General features: G+C 37.4%; 1 protein-coding gene across 14 annotated transcripts in view; it reads right to left on the minus strand.

Annotated features, from left to right (window-relative positions):
- Positions 1-11,361: 11,361 nt before the first annotated feature.
- EYA4 (EYA transcriptional coactivator and phosphatase 4) overlaps positions 11,362-26,842 on the minus strand; it is a 258,904-nt gene continuing 243,423 nt past the window's right edge. For 6 of the 14 annotated variants that reach the window (XM_082405698.1, XM_082405701.1, XM_082405694.1 and 3 more), the window contains 4 exons: positions 24,308-24,422; positions 20,230-20,351; positions 18,091-18,191; positions 11,362-14,761 (listed from right to left, as the gene is read on the minus strand). In XM_082405698.1, coding sequence (XP_082261824.1) covers positions 14,681-14,761; positions 18,091-18,191; positions 20,230-20,351; positions 24,308-24,422 — 419 coding nt within the window. In that variant the 3' untranslated portion in view covers positions 11,362-14,680. Of the gene's footprint in view, positions 18,024-18,090; positions 18,192-18,229; positions 18,331-20,229; positions 20,352-24,307; positions 24,423-26,842 lie in introns of all 14 variants that reach the window. The other 8 variants (XM_082405702.1, XM_082405700.1, XM_082405699.1 and 5 more) reach the window with 5 other exon arrangements.

Raw genomic sequence — 26,842 nt, forward strand, 5'->3', positions numbered from 1 at the left:
GGTGGGGATGAGCTCAATGGGTGAAGGTGTCAAAAGGTACAAACTTCCAGTTATAAAATAAATAAGTCCTGGGGATGTAATATACAGCATGGTTAATACAGCTATAGTTAATACTATATTGTATATTTGAAAGTCTCTAAGAGAGTAGATCTTAAAAGTTCTCATCACAAAAAAAAGTTTGTAACTGTGAGGTGACGGATGTTAACTAGATGTACTGTGGTGATCATTTCACAATATACACAAATAACAAATTATTATGTTGTACACCTGAAACTAATATAATATTATATGTCAATTATATCTCAATTAAGGAAAAAAAAAACCTAAAAGGAAGATCAAGAAATAGGTCTTTTGATTCTTAATCCTGTGCTTTTCTCATCACCCCAAATTGGTCTCTCTACACATTAAAAATTTTTTCCTATCAGTCCAAAACCGTTTCTAAGCATCATTTTTGTATCAACTTTATTGGACTATTTAAATTTAGAGTCCATATTTTCATTACAATCAGATTCAGAGTGCAGAGTTCTTGTGATGGGTTCTTTGTCATACTAAACCACTAAAACATCTCCTCAATGATTGTCACTGGATACTTCAAGCTACTACTCTTAGCTTCTTCCTTTGTAGTCATCATGTTACCAAAAGTGGGGTCCGGCTACTCGCCACTCTAAAGCCAATAAAGAGTCAAAGTTGGTGGAAAGGAAAGTTTGCTTTATTTCACAGGCTGGCAACCGGAGGGAAGGGCAGACTCCTGTCCAAGGGCTGACTCCTCCCGACTGACAATCAATGGGCAAGAGCTTTTTTTTACAGAAGGAGGGAGGGGGCTACATGCAGAAAGAGCACAGTTGGCTCTGACAGTCCTCTTGAAATCGGTCATGAGGTGGTCTGACCAGCATCATCTTGATTGTTTCAAGTACAGTTAGTCTTCAGTGCCAGGGTCAGTTTGTTCCCATTTCTCTGAGGCCAGTTCTCGGAATTGTGGCAGCTTATGTCATGGCTACACTCTGGTCATCATGTAGTTAAGTTTTTCCACCTGGTGGGGGTTTCAGTGTCTAAAAAACAACTCAAAGGATACGGCTCAGAATATTATCTACAGCCCTTGAAGAGGCACTAAAGGTCCTTGACTTTGCTTAACGACTAAACTATTATTAGTTTGTCCTGTTTGACTGCTTTCCTTTGCTTCTCTATTTTCTCACTTCTCTGATTAAACTTATTCTTTGACTACAGTTTTTCTACAGACAAAAGGCAGGTGGAAGATGGGGAGGGGTGTGAGGGGGAAGGACCACAGGATCATGCTCTGTTTCAGTCACATAAAATATATCTCAAAAGAAAGGAATTCTAATGACAAAGAGAAGAAGGGGACAAATGATAAATCATATAATTTAAAGCAGATTTCAAGCTTGATTCAACATCAAAACATCTTGTAAATCCATGGTCTGATATGCTGAAGAGGCAATCTCTTGGTTTTCCTTGACTAGGTTACAATCTGGCCTGTTCAAATCATTCATTCCTTCTTTCCTTAGGCATGAGCAAATATTAACAACTCTTGACCTTAGAGACACTCTTGTTGGCAGGCAAAAAGGGGAGTGTGACTTTAGTAAAAAGGAAGTAAGCTAGAATATTTTGGCATATACGGCTTTTACAAGTTGTTCGTGAAGTGAATCACACTTTATAGAAATTGAAGAGCAATTGCTGCTAAAGAATCTTGGGATAAATCTTTTGTAAGTGAAAAAAAAAAACAATGAAAGTACACATATTAAAATGTCCTTAATGCCGCTCTTAGCTGCTGACACTTGGCTCCTGATATAAAACCAAGTAATAGGCTCATGGCCTCCCTTTTTGCCTTGAAATGGAACACCCACTTGACTTGGAAAGATTTAGGGACATCCTTACTCCATTGCCCTAAGCAATCCAAATAATGCAAAATTGGCAGTGGTAATTACTTGTAGACAGTAGAAGAAACCAACATGACTTTAAGTTTTGCAGCTAAATTTTGGGGTAAATTGTTATACAGCAATGGCTAACTAATACATGGGGTAGACAAGTAAGTCTTTTTCCATCAGCTTTTCTGATATAGCTGGGTAGAGGAAACTTAGGCTTCAAAATCATACCATTTAACCTATTGTCTGCCTCAGCTCACATGAGGATGGATAAAGTCTTCATCTCAGGCTAGAGCACTAGTGTCCAAACTTGCTTCTACTACGTCAAATATGAAGAGAAAAGAGACTGATAACTCTCTTTTTCACAATTTAGCAGTTGTGGTGCAAACATTCCCTCTCAAGCCCTTTACTCTTCTTAAGGCTCTGAGGAGTGGTTACTTGTAGATGATTCTGAGTTATTACTGAATAACATCCCCACATGCAGTTTGCACAGTATTTATTGAGCAGCTTTTAATGATGAATAGGGTGAGAAATACCAGGCAAAGAATATGGTAATAACAGTACATAAATTTTATTTTCATTTAGCATGAACACACCTGATTTCCTTCAACATTGTAAACATGTCACATTATTAGGCAGTGAAAGTCTGATGAATTTAAACATTTATTTAGACATTGTTTTGAATGGAAAAGGTACTTTAATTCGACTTGCCTCCACTACTCCAGATCACTTTATTTTTATTTGTTTTATTTCACTTTGGTTGGGTTTAATTAAAAACAAATATCCCAAGGAGAGAAAGCAACTGGAAAGTTTTCTCAGGATGGGATTGGTTATTTTAAAGATATTTCTCTTCTTATTCTCCTGAGAACAGAGAGAGAAACTCAAGATAAAATATTTTATGGTCGGATTTTGGCAAATAGCTCATGTTTTGTAGTTAATAAATATGATTCAAACTAAGTGTTTAGAAGGAAACTCTGCTAGACCATTTTTTTAAACATAACTTAAAAAATGCACTAATTAATTATGTACAATTTGGTCATTAGTTAAAGAAGGGAATTTCAGGCTAGGAAGGTGACTTATTCCTATACATAATGTTAAAGAAATAAGTACCTACAAGGTTAAATTACTGCCCTGTAAAAAGACCAACAGACAACAGCCTCACAACTGTCAAGGTCATGAGTTGTTTCATTACCATGATGTATTCTCCAGCACTAAGGTTCTGTCAGTTGTTGTAATAGAAACTCTTACTTTTAGGGTTTATCATTCAGCTGTTAAAAAAAAAGGTTCTGGTTGATCTAAAAACAAAGTAAATAAGCTCTCAGGGTGTGTGCCTGTATGAGTGTTTTGGGTTACATGAAAGTAGGGGAAAAGAGAAAACCTGTACAGTCCTAACTATCATGCTAGTTCTGATCATACAGAATGTTGGGGACTTGCTGTGACTTGGCAGTGCCCTTTTTGTTGAACACATTGCATGCCTATCAGAGGGACTGTCATGTGTCAGGGTGATAGGATAAACGTTTTTCCAAAGAAAGAAAAAGTAAAGAGTGGTCACAGGATTTGGCATCCAGTTGACTAAGTTTGTTCTAAACTGCTTTTCACAGATGATTAGGTGATGTGGTCACTGGATTTAGGGCAGGGAGGATGAGGGAAGCAGATGGGGCTCTGAGATTCCAGGCCTACATATCTGTGTTCTCAGGATGTACGGCCAATTTATAGGGTGACATAAAGTGAGGTGCCAGGATTGATCAAGGGCACTGTAATTTAGAGGGGGTAGTATTTGAAAGTAACAATTTAAAACTATTCTGAGATATTTTAGGTCCCTTTCTTTTTTTTTTTTTTTTAATTTATTTTTGGCTGCGTTGGGTCTTCGTTGCTGCACGCAGGCTTTCTCTAGTTGCAGCGAGCAGAGGCTACTCTTTGTTGCGGTGCACGGGCTTCTCATTGCGATGGCTTCTCTTGTTATGGAGCACAGGCTCTAGGCGCACAGGCTTCCGTAGTTGCGGCACGTGGGCTCGGTAGTTGTGGCCCGCGGGCTCTAGAGCGCAGGCTCAGTAGTTGTGGCGCACAGGCTTAGTTGCTCTGCAGCATGTGGGATCTTCCAGGACCAGGGCTCGAACCCCTGTCCCCTGCACTGGCAGGTGGATTCTTAATCACTGTGCCACGAGGGGAGTCTTAGGTCCCTTTCTTTTAGATAAACAGTTCCCCCCCTTTTATTTTCCTGCCGATCCCATGTCTCTTGGCCACAGTGTAACTGGAAAGAGCAGACCCAGAGAATCAGGAGTCCCAAACCACTAAACATACTTTGACCAATTCTAACCTCCTATATTCTCTCAGACGTTGATTGGAGAGCATCCTTTGGGCTGTTTGCTCCAGGAATCACCATTTCCAATTGTTTATTAGTGCACACTCTCTTGACGACAAGTTTAAGGAACAAAAGGAAATGAAAGGAAAGGGAAGGGAAGAAAAGGAAAGAAGCGCTCTTGGCTTACGAAACTAAAAAAATCCAGGCATGGTTGTTGAGTAGAAGTTCTGGCTCCTGACATGCTGAAACTAAATTCTCCAGTAATATCACCAGGCTCCATCTCTCAGCTCACGTGCTGGCTTCATATTCAGGTTCTCTCTCAGCATGGTGGGAAGAACAGTCCTGGTGTTTTAGGCTGACAAAGCCACCAGAGCTTATCATCTCAGAAGGACAGTGCATCTCCCACAACAGATTTGGAGAAAAGTCTTGGGGTGGGCTTCCATAAGCCAAGTTTTGGTCCTATACCTATCTTTGGGCAAATAAATTATTGTGGCAAATAGGATGGAATATGCTGATTGGCTAAGGCTGAGCCCAGAGGTATGGTCGTTCCCTAAAAAGGGGGATATTGAGTACACAGAAAAGCTCATGTTTACTATAGAAAAGGCAACCCATGGAACAGCAGAAAATATTTGCAAATCATATATCTGATAAGAAGTTAATATCCAGACTATATAAAGAATTCCTACAATTCAACAACAATAAAAAACAACACAATTTAAAAATAAGCAAAGGATTGAACAGACATTTCTCCAAACAAGGTATATAAATGGACAATAAGCACATAAAAAGATGTTCACCATCATTAATCATTCAGGAAATGCAAATCAAAACCGCGATGAAATACCACCTCGCACACGTTAGAATGGCTACAATCAAAAAACATAAAAGTAACGATGATGTGGAGAAATTGGAACCCATGTGCATTAGTAGTGAGAATGTAAAATGGTGTAGTTACTATGGAAAAGTGTGGTGGTTCCTCAAAAATTTAAAACTGGAATTAGCATATGATCCAGCAATTTCACTTCTGGGTATATACCCAGCACATAAAGCAGGGACTCCAAGAGGTATTTGTACACCCATGTTGATAGCACCATTATTTGCAATAGCTCAAAGGTGGAAGCAACTCCAATGTTCATCACTGGATGAGTGGATAAACAAAATGTGGTATATGTATACAATGACATATCATTCAGCCTTAAAAAGACAGGAATTCTGACACACACTGGGGCAAGGATGAACCTTGAGGACATTACACTAAGTGAAATAAGCCAGTCACAAAAGGATAAATACTGTACAACTATGTTTATATGAGGTATGTAAAGTAGTCAAATTCCAGGGGCTTGAGAGAGCGGAAAGGGTTTTATTTTTCAATGGGTGCAGAGTTTCAGTTTTGCAAGACATAGTGTTCTGTGGATGGATGGTTGGTGATGGTAACATAACAATGTGAATGTACTTAAAACCACTGACTGTACACTTAAAAATTGTAAAGATGGTGAATTTCATGTATATTTTACAACTTAAAAAAAAGCTATGTCCACTATAGAATTTCTAAAAAGATATGAAGTTGGCCAATCTGTTTCTAAAAAAATTTTCTCCATTTACCCTTTAGGGACTTTCTTCTGAACATCTTCCTTCTAGACACTCTTGGAATCATGCTGATTCTTCAGTGCTCCACCTTGGTTTGTTTCCCCTCATACCAGGTGGCTCTTGAAACTTCCTAATTCCCCACTCTGGTCAGATGCCGATTCAGAGCCCTCCGTAAGGTCATGCCTCAGGTCAGGGAGCCTGTAAGTCAGCTGTGCTAAAAGCTGTTGATGTATGTGTTACATTCAAGAAAGGCATTTTGAAAAGGGGACATCGGAAAATGTGTTTTTAACTAAATGTCAATCAACTCAGCAGCTCTCATTGGATAGTTATCTCTTGGGTTTCCATATAGAACTGGATATAATTGTGATCACTAAGTCAAATCATCAGCTAAGGGTCCTTTTACCATTTATCTGAAAAAGTAACATTTTTATAGCACAAGAGCCATTTGTCACATAGGCAACATAGGATGTTACTTGGATGGCATTTATACCCATGTGGGGAGATAAGAGTTACAGTTAACTCCATTGCTTGCAATCTCACATGCTTTTTAAAAAAACATTTATTTTATTGATGTATAGTTGATTTACAATGTTATGTTAATTTCTGCTGTACAGCAAAGTGATTCAGTATACATATATGTGTGTGTGTGTGTATATATATATGTATTCTTTTTCATATTCTTTTCCATTATGGTTTATCACAGGATTTTTTTTTTAACATCTTTATTGGAGTATAATTGCTTTACAATGGTGTGTTAGTTTCTGCTTTATAACAAAGTGAATCAGTTATACATATACATATGTTCCCATATCTCTTCCCTCTTGCGTCTCCCTCCCTCCCACCCTCCCTATCCCACCCCTCTAGGTGGTCACAAAGCACCGAGCTGATCTCCCTGTGCTATGCGGCTGCTTCCCACTAGCTATCTATTTTACGTTTGGTAGTGTATATATGGCCATGCCACTCTCACTTTGTCACAGCTTACCCTTCCCCCTCCCCATATCCTCAAGTCCATTCTCTAGTAGGTCTGTGTCTTTATTCCCGTCTTACCCCTAGGTTCTTCATGACCTTTTTTTTTTTTTTTCTTAGATTCCATATATATGTATCACAGGATATTGAATACAGTTCCCTGTGCTATAAGTAGGACCTTGTTGTTAGCCATCCTATATATAATAGTTTGCATCTGCTAACTGCAAACTCCCAATCCATCCTTCGCCTCACCTGCTCTTGATTGCACTTTTCCTCAGGTCCTAATTCTGCAAGTTCTGAGCAACTCAATTACAATAGTTGGACAGCCAGATACAGTGCAAGGAGCATGACTCCGCAGCCTAGATGGTCTACCTGATAGACCTACCTTCCAATTCTATTCGTGCCACCCACCAGTCATGTGACCTCCGCAAGTCACTTAAACTATACAATAGGACTAATAATACCAGCTCTCAGGGATGTGATCATTAAATGAGGTCACATAGGGTAAGCTCCTGGCTCATTATATGTCTCCAAATGTTAGTTTCCTTCCTCTTCCTCCTCTGGCACGCTCTCTCCCTTTAGAGCTGACTCCAAAGCTACCAATTAAATCAAAGCAAGACTGCAAGACGTTCCCATTGCTCACCTCACTTCAGTGGTACCCACTGTCTCCACCCAGCTGACACTGCTGAGGTCAAACGAGTAAAACTACAACAATAAAGGCTTCACACAGAGAGGAGCGTGAATGAATATTCACACTCTGCACAGACAGAAAGAAAATGTTCCCTTGTCTATTCTTAGAAACCAATTCTTGAGCCAAGCCTTGTAACAATGCATATTGCTGAAAGGTGTAATAGTATGTGGTAGTAGATTTTATTGAGAAGAGGGGTGGGTCCTCAAAACTTGGAAAATGCACTTGTCGTTTGTAAAACTCTAAATGCAAATTTAAAAACTGATGTGTTAGACCACTTTTTTTTTCAGAGCCCCTTCTAGTGTCTCCCCTACCTCCACCCCCTGCTGTTCCCATAACTAGAAGTAATTTCATGAGCCAAATAGGATAGTTTTGCAGGTGTGTGTTTGGCATTAATTTTAATTTCTGTTCACATACACGTTATTACTGCCCACTCTCATGAAATAGTTTATTCAACCAAAACATATATCCTAATGAAAGCCATATTTTGGGGGAATACATGAATCCATCTAAGAATAAGTGATTAAATCATCTGTCATTTACTGATGAAAATTTCACAGAGGCATTTGAATTTCTCCAGGGTTGTAAACCAGGGTTTATCTTTACTGGAAACTGGGGTAAGGCAGGATATGGGGAGCAGCATGTTAAATCAATTGGTCACCCCCAATAATTTTCCCTGGTGTGCATTGTGCCTACACATTCTACATTACCGCCATCTTTCCCAACTTTCACTTGTGCTGTCTCAAGTTTGCACAAAGCTAAATGCTTCTTAAATGACTAACTGATATGATCAGATGAAATTATTTAGATTTTTGGACTGCTTTCAGAGTAACTCAGTTATGATGCAGTAGGGTGTTTAACAAACCGCCAGGAAGTTGCTGCAAATTCAGCTTCACACAGAACAATTCTTCCAAGTGAACTCTTTCAAACACTGGACTCAGTATCTTCCTTCAATAACTAGCACCACCACCAGCAATAAAAACAGCAACCAGAGGCTTTTTTCCTTCTTTTGTGTTTCTGATCTCTGTGAACTGCACTGCATCTTCCAAATTTCCCAAACCAGAAACACAGAAGGCAGGCTGGATTTACCTGAGAAGCAGTAATGGTTGCTAAGTCCTTATTCTTAGCATCTTAATCTTTTTGAGCCTGTGTACTTCTATCCATATTCACGGCCATCACCTAACTCAGGAATAGATCAATAAATCTCTGGGATCCTCTTAGATCCCTTACCTCTAATGAGTTGCCAGAGAAACTGTTATCAAGCATAAATCCGGACGCATAAATCCTTTGTTTATAAACGGTTCATTGAATACTACTGATCCCAGGATAAAATCAAAATTGATTAACAGTGTATTGGAAAACTTCATGATCTGGCCCTTGTTTATTTTCCAGCCTCATTTCTTACTATTTCCTATCTTTACTCTGTGCCTCAGAAACAGGAATTATTTGCAGTTCCTTGACCACATCATTCTACTTTTCTCTCTCTTACCTACAGTCTCATATATATATATTTCCACTTCATCTGGGTGCTTCCATCCCCTTTTCCCTGGCCTTCTCCATTTTGCCAGTGGAGTTCCAGCTTGGAAATCATCTTGTCCAGGAATTCTCCCTTTGTGGGCTGGTCAGGTGCATATGCAAGTTACTGGCCACGTACCATGTGCTTACCCATCGTGGCGCCTTTCACACACTGTCTTCACACCCTCCGCCACCGAACCGAGGGTCAGGAGTGTGGTGAGTTCACGGTCAGCCCTACCAGCTGTGGTTCTGTGAAGACTGACTTGGTGGCTCTTCCACCTCCTCCAACACATGCTCTCATTCAATTCTTTGCATTTCCCGGAAGGCTCCCCAGAGAACTAGATTGACATCATCATCGCAGCTCCCAGGCACCAAACTCTAAGACTTCATGACTACAAAGGACAATGCAGGGTCCTTTAGCTGTAGAGACAGTGTCCGCACAAGCCCCAGTCAAAAAGTATTTCATGGGGATGCAAAATGAGCATCTGGCTTGTATATATCTGCTTTGTCAGAGATTTCTTAGCACATTATGTCTTCACATTTTTCAAACTCTGTGCTAACACAATCCTGGAAGATCCTGGAGGAGGGTCAGGCATTTAAAGTCAGAGCTTGGAATTATTTTTGCTGTGTGCAAACATCTTTCTTGGCCAGAGTACATCCCCAGAATTGATTTTGGCCTGGTTAGATTTGAGAGGGCTTTGAGAAGTGACCAGTGAATGAGAATATAGGTATCACTACATCCAATAACTGATTTTTTTATAAATAAATGCAAACCATGCACAGATATTAAACAATGGTTACCTTTTGCTACCTAAGGAAAATCATACACTTCTCTTTCTTTCATTTTTTTGTTTCTGGGATTCAGAATCATGAACCACAGAGTTTGCATAGATCTGATTTTTACATAATATTTTGTGGCTTTTTTTTTTTTTAAACTTTTTAATTTATTTATTTATTTTTGGCTGTGTTGGGTCTTCGTTTCTGTGCGAGGGCTTTCTCCAGTTGTGGCAAGCGGGGGCCACTCTTCATCGCGGTGCGCGGGCCTCTTACTATCGCGGCCTCTCTTGTTGCGGAGCACAGGCTCCAGACGCGCAGGCTCAGTAATTGTGGCTCACGGGCCCAGATGCTCCGCGGCATGTGGGATCTTCCCAGACCAGGGCTCGAACCCGTGTCCCCTGCATTGGCAGGCAGACTCTCAACCACTGCGCCACCAGGGAAGCCCTATTTTGTGGCTTTAAGTAATTTAAATCAACTAAATCTACTGATGTTGCATGTTATTTTTTTAAAGAAAAGAGTAAAAGGAAGAGGAAGAAATCATTGATTCATTATGAACTTATTTTTTTTCCTCATGTATAACTTTTCAGCTCATGTATAACTTTTTTTCCAAATACACCTTTGCTTATGGCCATCCTTGCTCTTTATTTTCATGAATTATTAGGTCAGTAAACACTCCAGCTAAGTTATAAAAATTTACATTGGTCCCATCTACACTTACCTGTATGTTTTCTTTTTCTTCTTTTTTTAAAAAATCTAACTCTACCATTTTAAATTTCTTTAATTTCAAACCAGGATCATATAGATGTTTTCCTGTGGTTTATGCATTCACTCAACAAATGTTTTTTGAGTACCTATGATATGCCAGACACTTTCTTAGATGCTGGTTATACAGAAGTTAACAAAACAAAACAAAACAAATGACTGCCTTCACAGAACATACATTCTAGTAGGTGAGTCATCTAATACAAAAGAGAAATAAAATATGTGTCATGTTGGATAACTGTATGTATAAGGACTCAGTATTATTTAACAGTAAATCAGGGAAATGACAGAAGTGTTGGATGAGCATGGGCAGTTTTAGAGATGAGGACCTACATCAGTTTGGAGGGTGAAGTTTTAAAAAGTTGTGAAAGAGGTTGGTCTGAAATTTCCCTTTGGTTTGCATTTGAACAACAGACTTGCAAGTAAATCAATACTATACACAAGGCAATAAAGGAGCTGTTATATCTGTTTCAGGAAAACATTCCTTTATCACTCTTGGAAGTTACTTATAAACCATGTTCCATATTCATCTAAAGGGAACTTGCTTTAAGTATTCTAAATGATATTATTTTATCAGTAATGATACATCTATCACTAATGTCGTCACTGTCACTACATTATGCATTATACCTTAATGTAACTACCTGTATGTAAAAAACTATGTACTCACATCTTTTTCAGTACATCAGCCCACTTTTAGTCTTAATTAGTGACATTTTACTGTGTTGCAGCTCAGCTTGCCTTAACTGCAAACCATGCAATTTAGGGCACAAACAAGGGAAGGTAAGAAGACAGCAAGAAGCCTAAATACAAATTTCATGTTATTTAGAATCAAGCTTAATACACACAACAGAAACTCTACGACATGGAGGGTGAAGAAAATGAAATCATTTCCAAAGGTATTTATTGAGAAATAGTAAAGATATACATATTTTTACAAGCTTTTAATATTAATTTACATTTCTTTAAATTATGTAGGCCCCAATAATCTATACTTTACTAATACGTAACAGAAACCCTTGACTTTGTTAGATTTCCATAATGCTACCATAGTTGGGAGTCAAAAATGCAACTTTGGCTCAAGATGCTTGTTTGTTTTTAAAAGAAATACTAAATGCCATATTCACTGAGAATGCAGGCTTGTCATAAACGAATGTGCATTAAAAAAAACCCAAAAAAACCTTCATACTGAGCATGCTGTTGACACTATTTGGAATCTTAGCTCACCAGAGACTAAGGGAAAAAACATCTTTAGAGTGTTATTATCTACTTTTTGTGCACAAATTGCATGATACTAAAATATTTTTTTGCCTCTGAATTTGATTTACAAATCTTTGCAGGGTATAATGACTTAATCTTGTCTGTGACACTATTGTAGCTGGGCCACCTGTTTTGCTATTCTTCAGGTGTAACACGAGGTGGTTACCTGTCCCGGTGATATCACAAGTTTGTACATATAGGAACCAAAAACCCATGTCCGTGACAAAACATTTCAAATTGGTTTATAATAAGGCACAATATTCTATATGTCAACAGAACATGGAAACTTCCAAAGGGGCTTTTTTGTTTGTTGGTTTATCTTTTGTTTTTAAGATGGGAAAGGAATAGGATCTTGGGTTCCTAGGGGGGGAAGAGAAGCGTTCTAGCCTGAGCATGCTCAAGGTCACAGGACAAACTGTGATGTGGGCTCACTGGCCTGCACCACGGTGGTGCCAGGTGAACTGTTCTCCGACAACCTAGCATTTAGGTTTTAGGCTGGCAGCCTCTTCTGAACACATCATCATCGGCGAAGAGGTCTGTGAGAAATAGCACTGCTGATGTAATCAGTGATTTTTCTCTTTGCCCTGTAAAGGGGTGTTCCTTTCTGTACCTGCAGGTTTAGCAGCATAAGAAGCCTTGCCTGTTTGATATGAAAAAAAGAGTGGAAAATTTCGATGTAATGCCAAAATTCTATCATTTAAAGAACCTGGCTCTACAGTAAAGATAATTTTGCTTTGTTCACAGTAATAAATATTTAAGGTTTTAGTGCACAAAATAGAATTATGTATTGATAATCAATGCAGCTCTTTAATTTTTTAAAACTACTATTTTCAAGCTAAAGGCCAATAGAAATATAAGATTTATTATTATTATTATTATTATTATTATTATTATTATTATTATTATTAAGTATTCCAACCTTAATTTGTCTGCAACAGTACTTGGTGCAGAGGTAGCCAAAAGCTACAAAATTTAAAGATTAAGATTAAGGTCTACATGTGATGAAACCACAACCTTAAAATCTGCAAAATAGGGTCTCAATCTCTTTCTGCCCAATGTAAACATGGCCTTAGCGTACAGTAAAGAAATACAGGTTTATAGCCTGGAAAATAAAATCACATTTCCATAGCAAATGTTGTGATCAGTGTACAAAGCACCAATCATTTGGGAACCACCGAAGCCTCAGATGATGGATTATCATGGACCAGCCTCTGGTTAGGAGCACTGCTTAGTAGCTGGATGGCAAGTTCCACACTGTGACATTTTAAACACAGAACTGCAGGTGTAGACACCTTTAAAACACTCCTAGATCTTGAAGTCTTAAATTTCCACAAGGGAAATCATGTCATACGAAATGACAGGAGAACCTGTATCGTGTTCCTAACATGGGCTACACACCAAGAAAAAAAAACATGCAAACACAACGATGACAGGCTCTCCTTGCAATGAATGAAGTCCATTGTGCAGTAATGGTACAGCCAGAAACTAAGGTACGCAGGTCTGTAATGGAGAGAAACTGGATGGATGTGTTAAGACAGAGAACCAGATACTATTTCACTGTTGTAACTTCAGTAATGCTGCCAAGATCTGGCTCACTTGTTAATTTATTTTATGATGATAGTCTAGGTAAAATTTTCATTGATTCACTTCTTTCCTTAGAAACTGTCTGGGGCATTCACCTTCCACTACTGATGACACTTCATTTTTGCAATGGCATTGGGAATAAATGCACTTAGCTTATTTTAAGCCCTGTTCACCCAATGTGAATTTTAAGCCATGTTCATGCATATTCTAAGAAAGTTTGGGTGATATTTGCTTATGATTTTCATCAGAATATTTTCCTCTATACAACCTAGACGTATCAACAAGTCAAACTCCAAATAGTATAGGTCATCATGAGTATGGCTCTTAGTTTTCTCCAGTAAAACTGTAGAAAGGGTACTCGAGGTTTCAACATACATTTCACTTTCTAAGTAAAGGTCCCACAGTCTTTCCCAAACCTTCTGCTTCTGGTTGGATGCACAAATAGTTGCCTCATACAATTATTGGAATTATTAAGAACCCAAATAAAACACAAGCTTTCCTTTATTATTATTGTTTTCTTATTGCAACAAATACTCAGTTTCTTGCTGATGCATTATTAAGCTTTGATAGCTTGAATTTTAAATTTGGTCATCTTAAGAATGATCACAAAGGTTTTTGTTCTTCATTATCTACAGAGGTTTTAACCAAAGTTACATTGTAACACACAAATGCTGTCTTGTCTTTAAGGCACAACACATCAGTATGAACATTCTGTTTGCCAAACTTAAAAAAGAGACATGATTAGATTCCCATTTCCCCTCCCACTACCCTCCCCGACAAATGAAAGAAAAATTGCATCCACTTTCAAAGTCAGCTGCTAATAAAGTCACAGTAAATTACTTTCATCAATAATTTACACAAATTACAGGTCTAGATAGGACTGTCCTTACACAGTCTGAGTGCATTCCAATTCAGATTTTCTGGGCTAGGTAGGCTAAAGTCAGATTCAAACCTCAGGGCTGAGAAGATCTCCCATTTTGAGGAATGTTGTTGAACCTTGTCAGACGGAGCCTGTGTTGGTGCTTTGCCAGGGTGAGAGCTCTTTGCTAAAGCTGTTATTTCCAGTTAGGACTCATTCGGTGTGTACCAGCAACCTCCACAGATTTTTTTTTTAAACCATTAAAGTGTTGTAAATATAAGACCATAGAGCTTCCTTTCTGTAGCACTAAAGTTTAATTCCATTCAGCAATCTGAATTCTTCATTCTGGAATTCTCATTCCAAATATGATTTCATCCTTTAAGACAATTTGTATGTGTAAAGCCAGAGGCATTGAATCACACATAAAAATTCAGTGTACTTGAAATATAAAAAAAAAAAAAAAAAACAACAAAAAAAAACGGATCTCCAGCTAGAGAACACAGTTACAAATACTCTAATTCCAGTGCTTGATGTAGAGCCAAGAGGTCTGAATGACTTGATATCCTCCAAAAGGGCATATTGTGCTGTGTGGTTAAGAGAGGGAGGGATGGGAGAGAGAAGGGGAAGGGATGGAGAGAGAGCATAACTATTATCTCAGTGAAGCAGCGGTCCACACAAGGAAGTGTAGTTCACCCAAGTTCAAGGGAGGGAGTTTAAGGGAGGGATGATCATATTTGAAGGCTTGGTAGTATCAATGTGGTATTGTCAAAATAATAGAGAAATAGATCTGAACTGGATTTTAATGATAATAAAAGAAAGTAATAAGATTTCTTAAGTAGTTTAATATTTATTTTGGAAAGTATCATTACTAATATCAGCATCCGGGAAAGCAAGCTGAGCATCAAAATCCTATGTGGCTGGAGGAAAACAAATTTTACTTACTACATCACTCCTTAAGGTCCAGCTCTCAGAAAAAATGATAAACTTCCTAAATCCAAGGCTTTTTTTCTCTTTGAGAGGAAGAGGGTGAATTCCTCTCTACATTAAAAAATAATTTGAAGCTGGACTATATAAGGTAGAAAAAAAATGTGGGGATGATCAAGTTTCTTACTTGTCTGGGGTAAGTAATAATTTAAGCCAGCAGAGTTGACCTGATTTATTTCCTTGGTGTGGGATTGAGGGAAAGCACTCCAGAATGCATGCTCAAGGGGGAGATATCACCCCCTTAAGGGGACAAAAATGAGTTTTTGTGGGGAAAAAATTCTTAGATATTACAATGGTTTGTGGCTCTCCAAAGCTATACCAGTAATGGTATATGCGTGGTATTAAAATTTCATGAAGGGTTGTGATTAGGAAAAAAATGTCTAAAAATACTTCATTGTGGACAATAATGAAAAAAAAGAAATAATGCACTATAGCAATTAACAAAATCAAAGCTTTATTTGTAAGTTTGGGCTGATCACATCTTGTAGAATATATATTTGCATGCAAAATGGAAATATATATATATTATATGTAACATGGAAAAGACACTTTATTATAAAAATTAATAATTCAAATAATAATCACTATTGTTATATAGTTTTTTACTGCCCAATATGGTAGCCACTAGCCCAATATGGCTATTGAGCACTTAAAATGCGGCAAGTCCAGTTCAAAATACACACTGGATTTCGAAGACTTAGAATTGTTTTAAAAATGTAAATATCACATGAATAGTTTTTATACTTATTAGGTGTTTAGACAACAACATTTTGAGTATATTGGTACATTATTAGAACTAATTCTACCTGTCTCTCTTTTTAATTTTTTTAAACACAGCTTCCAAAAAATTTAAAATTACAAATATGGCTCACATCATGTATTTCTATAGGGGAGTTCAGTTGTAAACTTTGAAATTTCTTCTTAGATTTACAAAACAAACTATGCTTTTGGGTCAAATTAAAGCACAAAATTCACTTAGAAGTAACTTTTTAAAAATTCAGCTCAGATCTATTTGTAATAGCAAAATAGTACTTTATATTTTTGCACATGCGATTACAGCTACATCCAAAGAAGAGCATGCATTCTGGATACTAGAGAAACCAACCACCTGTGTTTCAAAATAGAATTATAAGCCTTCACCATCACCAAAACTGTACCTACATAAACAACCATTTGGAAATAGCATTCTAACCAAGGTTCTTATCCACTTGGAGTCATGCCTTTTTCTCCTGAAGTTTTGGGTTTAAAGCCGAAGGTGTTAACAACTGGTATACCAAGTCTAGTTTTCACGCCACGCATAAATGGGGTTGACTTTATAAGTTTTAACTTTCAAAGGCATATACTGTTTCTGGTTTGGAAAAGTGAATTTTATTAGCCCTGACCTAGATGTGTGTGAATTTCACATAGGCTAAAAGACATGTAAAATGCTTGCTATGGTGGCCGCACTGACTGCTCTTTGTTTTGTGTAATTATGGTGCCAATATGAAAAATTGAAACAACAAGGACTCAGGACACTGACAAACTCCAGAAGATATTTCAACTGTGTGCAACCGGAAGGATTTCAAGTGGTCGTCAGCTTGGGTCACTGACACTGCTAATTAAGACCGAGGGGCACTGTGGGAGGATGAGTCTGAAACAACTCTCTTAATGTTATGGAAAAGCATGGAATATTTCAAGTATGGCTTCCAACGCGTCACCAAACCTTCTAAAGTGGAAGCTCCTTCTTTTTCTTCATTTTGCATGATTTGTATTGACTACAAACATAAATCATATCTTTTATCTTTCTAGTATCACTATAGACTTTCCTAGGAAACTGTTTTTTTTTGGGAGGAGGGCGAGGGGGGACAGAAATCAGATAAACACTCCAGCACATGCAAGTGTTTAGTGAAGTCTTTATCAGATGATGATTTGAAATCTCCTCAGGATAATAAAGACAATATTCTTTCTATGTAAAACAATATATGCTGACATGTCATTGTTCAACAATACTTATTCATCATTTTGCTTTGTTTTATAAATTACATCACTGTAATCCTGGCTAGATGATATTTTGCTATCAATCAGTGAAGGAAGCAGTAGATCTCAGTGTTGTGTTGATTGATAGTCTGGTATCTGGGGCCTATCTTGATATCATTCTCCTTTTGATGCTGGACCAACCAGTTAATGGTTTTTTAATTGCCTTGATTTTTTCAGAAATATGGGCCAGATGAAAAGGCTGATTTAAATACCTAGGGCCTATGAGATCTTCTGAATATATTCAAAGCCAGGTGCTTGGCTTCAATCAAGTACCAATGACTCACCAAAACAAATAACACTCTTCTAGAAGATGTAAGGGACATTGCCTCTAAGTCTCTATAACAAGTTGGCACAAAAGGATTTGAATAATATATCCCACTCCAATAGCATTTATTAACTTCTCTAGTAAGTTTTTTTCTTCATCTATTAAAGCTACCCTCAGATTTATCATCATGGGGCATAATCAGTACTAGGCACTCGCAAGGACCATATGGCATAGAGGATGGATGGGAAAAGGGTAAGAATTGAGCCACTCACATGGCTTTCTATGGAGCTCGTTAAGAGTCTTTAATCTTGTTGAACTTCATGTGCTCAAAAATGGGTTTTTTTCCCCCATCTTTCTTATATCTGTGTGTATTACACACACACACACACACACACACAAACACACATAAGCACACACACAAATAAATGTAACTAAATGTTCCTACATTTCCTATGAAGTTTCAGGCAAAAAAAATGCTAGACTCCAAATGGTTTATTTTAATGTAAGTACTGACCTTCTCATGCTCTTACTGCTTTGCATCTATAAATTTAAATCATTTGTCAAGCTGCCATTGGGCCAAACTACAGGAATGCAAACAAAAAAGCTTGCATTAGAAGTATCACACCAACATTGTTTGAAACAGGTTACCTTTTTTGCTGCCTGTTCTTCTTCTACACCATCCCCAATTACAACATATACTACTTTTCTGCCAAACCTTTGCATTATTCGTTCAAAGCAACTTTCTTTTCCTGGAAGATAAACAAGATAAAGTTCAGAGTGAAGTTACCTGGTTAGCGGCATGCTCCTCATCTCGGCCATCTCCAATCACAACATAAGTTATGTTAGTGCCAAATCTGGACACTATACGCTCAAAACAGCTTTCCTTGCCTGAAAAACAATGCACTGCTTATTCTTCCAGCCATTGCATTCATTAACCTAAAGATTCATAAAGTGTTAAGTTACTTTCTCTTGAACATCAATCACTTAAACTCGCTTGCAAACTCTGGGTTTATGAAATCAAATATGGTTGAATACTCTAAGTCTTTACTTAAGACAGATTATTAAATGAATGTATTTCACACTCCAAAAAAAGTCAGTAGGGCTAAGTATCTAATCGGAAAAAATGTTTATATCTTTTTGATATCTTTCAGTCCATCAAAAGACTATAGGAACAACTTTACAAGCCACTATCAGTTTTTACATTTATTTGTGTAATTCTACATTCTATCTAGTTTGTTTTAAGTAGTATAGACAAGTCAGCTAAAATTATTACTGTGAAAAATTGAAGGTTCACCTAGAACGAAAGAGGAAATACTAAGATAGGGATTTATCTTGATAAACAATTCCTTTCTTCAAGTGGCTGGGAGCTAGTCTGCTCAGATTAATTGTACGAAGGGTGCTATTTGCTTGGGCCACAGTACTGGTGACACTAGTATCCTCCGATCGCACTGTGGGAATAACACCACAGAATTTCTACATGTTCTTTGTTTTTACAACACTGGCATTATTCTCTGAATTTCATTCCCAGCATGTTCATTCAGTCATGGCTACTTTTTCACTTTTTCTTACTCTGATAGTTCAGAACTCCAAAAAATACTAGCTTAAAGGGAAAAATAGAAATGATTTGTTTTCAGATTAAAGATATGGAACAATTTGGCCAATAAGAAAGAATGTCGTCCTTACCAGAGGAAATGTTTATGCTTGCGTAAAACTACTTGATTTGTCAAAAAGCAGAATCAGGTTCGATGTATTAATCCTGCTAGCATAAATATACTTATATGAAAAATGAATTGGATTGGTACCAGGGCTCTGAATTGCAGTGCTTAGGAGAATGAGGAATTTACTTTATGAAAGCTTGGCTCTCTTTAACTATACTCCCAAAACAGCTGTAGCTGGGGGCTCTTTTTGCCTGTGCCAATATCAGAACTCAGCAAGGCCCAGGGCAGGTTATTTCTGGTAGGGGATTTTAGGATTCTGAACTCTTGTCAAGCTGCCAGAGCCTAAGTTTGTTGACCTTCAGGGCACATTGTACAACCCATCTATTTCCCCAGGCATTTCCTTGACAGATGACAGAATACATGAGTTGTTTTCTTTTAACTCTTTCAAGATGGCAGAAGTTGATGAGCTTTTGTTTTTGAAAGTTTATTAGAAGTCTTAGTGCAGGTGAAAGGCACTTAAAGTCAAAGATGGCTCCACAGATAGCTATGATCTACATAAACAAGGTTGTAGTTCTTTGATTGCTACTGAACGTTTCTGGAAATGTGGATTTCCAGCCATTCATATGTTATGAATGCTCCAATTATGTTTTCTGATTCATGAATTTTTTTTTTCCCCTGGAATTAAGGTTACTAGTTCAATCCATCTGACTCCCTTATAATGCCAAAACAGTATTTTTATCTTAGATCTAGATTATTGCATATGCAAGGATGTAATACCATATACCATATTAGGTAAAATATTAAATACTATAGCTAAAGGTACTGTATATTATTTAGATAACATGTGCCATAATGAAATACAAATATAATATAAATGTATATGTATATATAAAGAGTCAGAACTATCCAGATACTGAGTTCAGAATTTCATAGGCAACAGTTTTCATAAAGTTTGCACATGCTCATAGAGTTGCAGGGGACTTTGTTATTTGAGCTCTATTCAAATTTGCTTGATATTCTTATAGCAAAATTGATGAAAGAGGGAATCATGTGGAGACACACATTAAGAAAATCCCCCAAAACACAGATATGAACATATTTCACACAGAGTTAGAAATAATTTTCTTACCTATTTTAGTTGCACTGTAAATATTCTCAATGGGAAAAGCACCTCCTAAACTATAGAGTAGAACCTTCGCAAGTGCTGGGATCAGTTGGGTTGTTGTTACCAAGACATTTACGCAGTTACTCCTAAGATGAGGAGGAAACAGGCATTTTTGTTTTCTAGTACTAGATAACTTCTAATAGTACAAATTTTAAATTATCCTGCAGTCTTTCAATTCCATGATGAACAGCCCCTGATAACCTACCCTTTCAATATTCAACAGTTGTTTATGGTACCTATCACCCAGTAGGCACAATACCAGATGCCAGAAATACATCCCAAAATGAAGGAAGTGAAGGAAAATAAGTTTGCCTTCCTACCCAGATCACAAGCTAGACAGGGAGGGAGACAAGTAAATAGACCCCTGCGAATAAGAAATGTGTTCTATAACCAAGATCTCCTCAGGTCCCTGTGGAACCTCACAGAAGGATCCCTACCTCGGCCAGTGGCAATCATGGAAAGATCATTAAAGGGGGCATGGCTTACCTCTGAGTTTTACAAGTATGCACATCAGCAGTTTTCATAAAATTTGCACATATACAAAGAGTCACAGGGGACTTTGTTATTTGATGCAGGTAAGGTATTTTTTAGGGTGATAGGACTCCACGTCCCAGAGTTTTTAGAGCCTGGGAAAGTAGAGGACACAGGAAGGGAGGAGGTGATGGGATGTGTAAGAGGAGTTTTTGGATTTTGTGCAAGAAACAGCCCAGAAAGTCCCAATCAAGGTACTGACAAATGGTGCATCCTAAAGAAGTAAAAATAGAGAGGATTCTTATTTAGAACAGAAGGGGTTGAGTCCCTGAATCTCCTTCTAACAACCAAGGGCAAACTGCATTTAATGGGCCTTGTTTTAATCCATTTACTAAGGCCTTACCCTTTGAGAGTGAGACTCTCCCACTCTGCAATTTACATCTGTTTCTTTCACAGTAGCACAGGATGGGGGGTGAGGGTGCAGTGGGGAAGGTGAGATAAAGGAAACACCAAGAGAGGGGAGACTGTTAGCCTGAGTTAGGGAAAAGAATGGACTGTGGCCCTTCCTTCTGGATTACAGGGAAATTGAGCTGTCCCGCCTGGAGGGGCTCAAACCACACACCTGAAACTGGGAATCAGAAGGCATATAGCTATGCACCTTTCTCTACTAGATATTTTGTATCATGAGCCTTTAATACATATTTGTAAGGGCCGAAACAATATTCTCTAGAATTCTGCAGACTGATTTTCAGAAAACTGGTCTCAAGGGCAACTTAGAAGGACAAGTTGAGCGCTAAATTCTCATAGGTATGTATATGCTCAGCCCCCAGTACTCTTCATATTATGCTTTATATTCTTTAGACATATCATGCGTAAAGAAGACTACAATTTATTTAAAAACAATCATAAAACCTTTATAACGATAGCCTTTTAAAACATTTTCATTTCTAAATTATCTCCATAGACACCTGATTTTTGTAATAGGAGCATTGACTCCTAGATACAAATGATGAGGTTATCAATTTATATGGGACAAAGAAACAAAGACTTCTAGAGGTAGAAGTTTAATAAGTATCATGAATACAATATTAAATTTTACTAATAAAAAAATAAAGAGCTAGAAAGTGACTTGCCTATGATCAGACAAAACTTCCCCAAATAATGGCAGACTACTAAGAATAATACACAAACACATTACTGTACTGTGACACAAGGTTCTACATCATATTTCATCAAAATAAGATGCTATTCAATGTCATATATAGATGAGTGTTACAGAATGAAAACATGGTAGAATAAAATAAAGCACAGGCTTTTTAAATTTATAGATGTGGTTTTGAAATCTAATAAATAAATTACAAACATTGCATATATTTATATGCAATTTATAATGCATTGTAATTTTCAATTATAAACATTGCATACATTTATAAATTGCATATATAGACATTTGTAAAATGCAGACAAATATAAAGAAGAAAATGAAAAGCACCAATTATTTAACCATCCAGAAATGATAACTGCTGTCCCCATTTTGTGCATTTATTTTCAGATTTTCAGTTTGCATATAGATTGTTTTCCCATTAGGATCATACTGTATGTGTAATCTTACATTTTACTTTTTTCATTTGTTTTTATCATGAGCCTATTTATATATGTCATATTGTCCATTATTCTCCCTCTCCAACAAAACATAATGTATGCAAACTACTCTATCTTGTGGCTGCACCACCATTTTTTAAAGTTAAGCTTAGTCACTAAGACGGTTTTGATTTCTCAGTATCATAAACAATGCTACCTTACATATACATTTTTCCTATGCATATGATTATGACCTTTGACTACATTCCTAGAAGAGGAATTAGAGTCAGAGTGTACACACTTTGCTACAGACTCTGATATATAATTCAGCAGTGTTTGGTGTAAACATCTGCTTTTCTGACAGTTTGTGAAATTTACCAACAAGGTAATAGATGTGGATAAATTGGCAACTTTCATGGTACTTAAAACTTCAGTGTACAATGATTTATTTTTCCCCTTCCTTTCCTTGTCATACATTTATTTATTTAGTTAGTTATATCACACACCCATGTGTTTAATAATAATCTATATATAATATACAATGGCTACACATAGATAATCTATATAACAATGTAATGTAATACCCTTTGGTTTTTAACTATCTAGGAGACCTCTTTAAAAATAATGAAAGCACCTTCTACATTTTACACACGATTTTAGGGGCTGGAGTCCTCACATCCCAGCTTCCTTGCCCTTTGGTCTCCATGTCTCTGTAACTGCACAGAGCTCACAAGGCGGCAAGTCCCATTTTAAAACAGCTTTAATTGTTAGACAATTCTTCCCACATGGAGCCAGAACCTCCCTTCCCTGGCTTCCTACTCATTGGGACCAACTCTCTCCTTCATAGATGCAGAGGGAAATGTAATTTATTTCCAGCCCAACATCTCAACTAGTTGAAATTGGTAACCTTGTTCCACACACGGCTCTTCTTCAGACTAAGCTCCTTGGTTCCTCCCTCTGACTGTTCCTTTTATGTAGTTTCCACAGCCTAAACTCTTCTGGCCACTTTGCTGGACACAAGATGCTACAAATGTGGCACAGCCCCTGTTGGAATGAGGTGCCCAGAACTGAGCAAAGTACTCTGTTCTGCTTCCCCAGCCTGACCCAGGAATCTACTGCCCCCTCCCCTCTCCATTTAGAGACTCTGCTATAAATGCAGTGGCTTGTCATGCCACAGGGTTAAAAGCCACGTGTGGGATACGGGACACACTCGTTTACTTCCGTGTTCTGATTAGACTCTCCTTTTACTCTGCTAAGGTTTCTCTGTATCTTGATTCAATCAGTCCAAATATTAGCTCTTCTCTGAATTTTGTGTTACCCACACATTTGCTAAGCATGATTTTATTTATTCATCCAACACAGAAATAAAACTAAGGAATAGGATAGAACAAAGATTCATCCCCACCCTACTAGCTATCATGTTCCAGATTTATATTATTAATTAGCATTTATGGCACATGGTACGCAACTAGTTATGTCAATTCAGTTCTATTATCTACACTAACAAGTCAGCATTTCACTGTTTGAACTAAACAACACAAAGGTTACAACTTTTTCAGGAGCTTTCTCTTGCTTTTTTTTGATGTGTTCAAATTATGTATATTCTCTATAATGGCATAAAAGACTTAAAAACATGCACTAATTGTATAAACAGTATTGTGTTTTTTGCCATCATCTTCTGTACTTTGTCACCAAAAGAGTGCTTTTTTTAAATTTGCAAGTCAAATGACATTCCCATGGGGTTTATCAGGGGTCATGAGGAGAGAACGGTAAAGAGATGGATCTGCCAGTTATTCTGAGAAGCAGCAACCCCCATCCTCCATCCCAACACACACACACACACACACACACACACACACACACACAGTGAATTTTAGGTCCCTTCAAACTCTAAAACAAATCTGGGAATTAAAACATTTTGATATATGCTATGCTATTAGAACTACATCTTCAATACAATAAATATAGAAACTGAAACAATACCACTTACCTAGTACTAATAATTGATAAAGATTTAAGTGCATTTGTTAGCCAGGAGTCCGTCAGACCTTCAATCTCAGCCCTCAACTGCAGCCACGCATCTCTCTTGGCGGGGCCAAGAAGTCCTGTAACACAGAAAAGTAGGGCAGAGTCAAGAGATGAACATTTTTCAGGGATGCCTAGTTTGGTCTTCCTTCTGTCTACTCCAGATGATTTTTATTCCCGCCTATATCAAAAAGAGAGAGATTGATATCAACACTGATCTTCCATTTCAGAATTGATTATCCATTGATTCATTCATTCCACAAACATTTATTGAACAACTTCTACACTTCACATTCTGGGCTAAAAATTAGGGATGTAACAGTGAAAGAGTGGGTCCCAGTCTCTGCCCTCACTGATGCTAGAATCTGGCACGGTGGATGCCAATCACCTGAGGAGCTTTGACAACTACTCCAGAAGACTGACAGGATAGGTCTGGAGAAGAAGTAGGGGTCTACCAGCCTAGGGATACAAACCTCAAATATTTTGGTTGTCTGAAAATGTTTAGTTTCTTAATAATCACAACCATTACCACTTGGAAAGAGTAATAATGACATTATCACATATAGCTATAGAGTTTTCTATAATTTGTTTCTAATACTAGTGCTAAAGCTGTCAGAAATACGTTGTTTTGTAAAAAGGAATTAAGAATTTTGTTTAAAATCCTGAAGCCTATGATACAGCTATAGACGATTATTGAAAACTACATTGATGTTAGGATAAGAAAAGAAGTAGGCATACTAATTTTATTGAAAAAGCTGTTGCTTTCATGAGAAAACAAGATCATGTAAATCTATTAAAAAATAAAGTTCCTTAGGTAAATCATATTTCAGAATACTAAGAGTTCATTTATAGGTGGATAACTTTTTTTAAATAAATTAATTAATTTATTTATTTTTGCCTGTGTTGGGTCTTCGTTGCTGTGCACGGGCTTTTCTCTAGTTGCAGCGAGCGGGGGCTACTCTTTATTGCAATGCACGGGCTTCTCATTGCAGTGGCTTCTCTTGCTGTGGAGCATGGGATCTAGGAGCGAGGGCTTCAGTAGTTGTGGCACGCGGGCTTCAGTAGTTGTGACTTGCGGGCTCTAGAGTGTAGGCTCAGTAGTTGTGGCGCATGGGTTTAGTTGCTCCGCGGCATGCGGGATCTTCCCGGACCAGGGCTCGAACCCGTGTCCCCTACATTGGCAGGCGGATTCTTAACCACTGCGCCACCAGGGGAGTCCTCGGTGGATAACTTTTTAAACCAAAATTTATAGTTCCTACTGAGCCTCATTTGTCATTATTTCAATAAAGAGATGCTAATATATCACAAAAAATGGATTCATATCTCATTGTTTAAACTTTTTAAGCTATACGATTATTTACTAGTAATCTTGTTAATTTTAAAATAATTTTAATAATACCCTTTAAGAGGGAAATAATGACACGCCTGAATGATAAAAGTTAATTCAGATTTCCCAAAGGGATATTTATCTTAAAGTTAAAGTTATTACCCTCAATTGCTTTTAAATAGAATACCTATTTATTTGATTTTACAGAAGTGTCTTGTATAGAGTGTTAGAGTGAATTAGGAAACCTAAGTTGCCTGCCTAAACCCCTGGGCAGGTTAGTAGCCTGCAGGAGCCTATTTCTCATTTGGAAATAAAGATCTTCCATATCTAAGCTCCGTTTTGGTTCTAACATTATTACTGTCCATGGTTCTACATGTTTTGGTTCTCTTGTAGTTACTGAACATCTATTGAGCATCTATTATGTGCTTCAAGCTAGCTAGGCACTGGGATACAAGGCCAACAGACACACAGCCAACCTTAAGGTGTGTATGGTGTAGTATATACTTTATAGATGAAAACTTTATTTACTATATAGTATTCTATGACATATATGTAAATATACACATGTATAGCATGCACAAATATATATTTAGCTGTCTTATTTCAATTTTAGATTATGGTTTATACTCCTCAACCATCCCTCTTTTTTTAAAAAAGAGAAACAAACAAAAAGCCCTGAGAGAAGAATCTTAAGTGACCTCATAACTAATCCTACGATCTTGTTGCCCTAAAATTGATCCTAATGATAAAGACCATCAAGGTTTATTATACCAAGAAGCACATCTAAGATCTAAGTTTTGATATCACCTGTAATATATGAATGAGTACAAAATGGTTTAGATACTACTTACAGAGTATTTGAACTTATAAAAACCATGATATAGTTAACACTATACATGGCAAAGATACACTGTCAGATAATATGTAATTTTTGAAAGGATAAATTTAACTTGTTGAAGTCTTCAAAATGACATAAAGCACAGTTTGCATTTATTTTTGATAGCATTCCAGAAAGGTAATGATTGCTAACAACTCTGCTTCACTGACTAGGGCTCTTGTCCTTAGACAGATCTTCTTTCCACAGCCTGTATCAGTTCCTTTGTCTGGTTTACACTGAGAGCATCCCAGCTGAGGAAGGGTAAAATAAATGTCCTGCTATTAATCTTTTTTTTA

The sequence above is a fragment of the Balaenoptera borealis genome, assembly GCF_965194805.1.
Source record: "Balaenoptera borealis genome assembly, chromosome: 9".
In the NCBI taxonomy this organism is placed as follows: domain Eukaryota; kingdom Metazoa; phylum Chordata; class Mammalia; order Artiodactyla; family Balaenopteridae; genus Balaenoptera; species Balaenoptera borealis.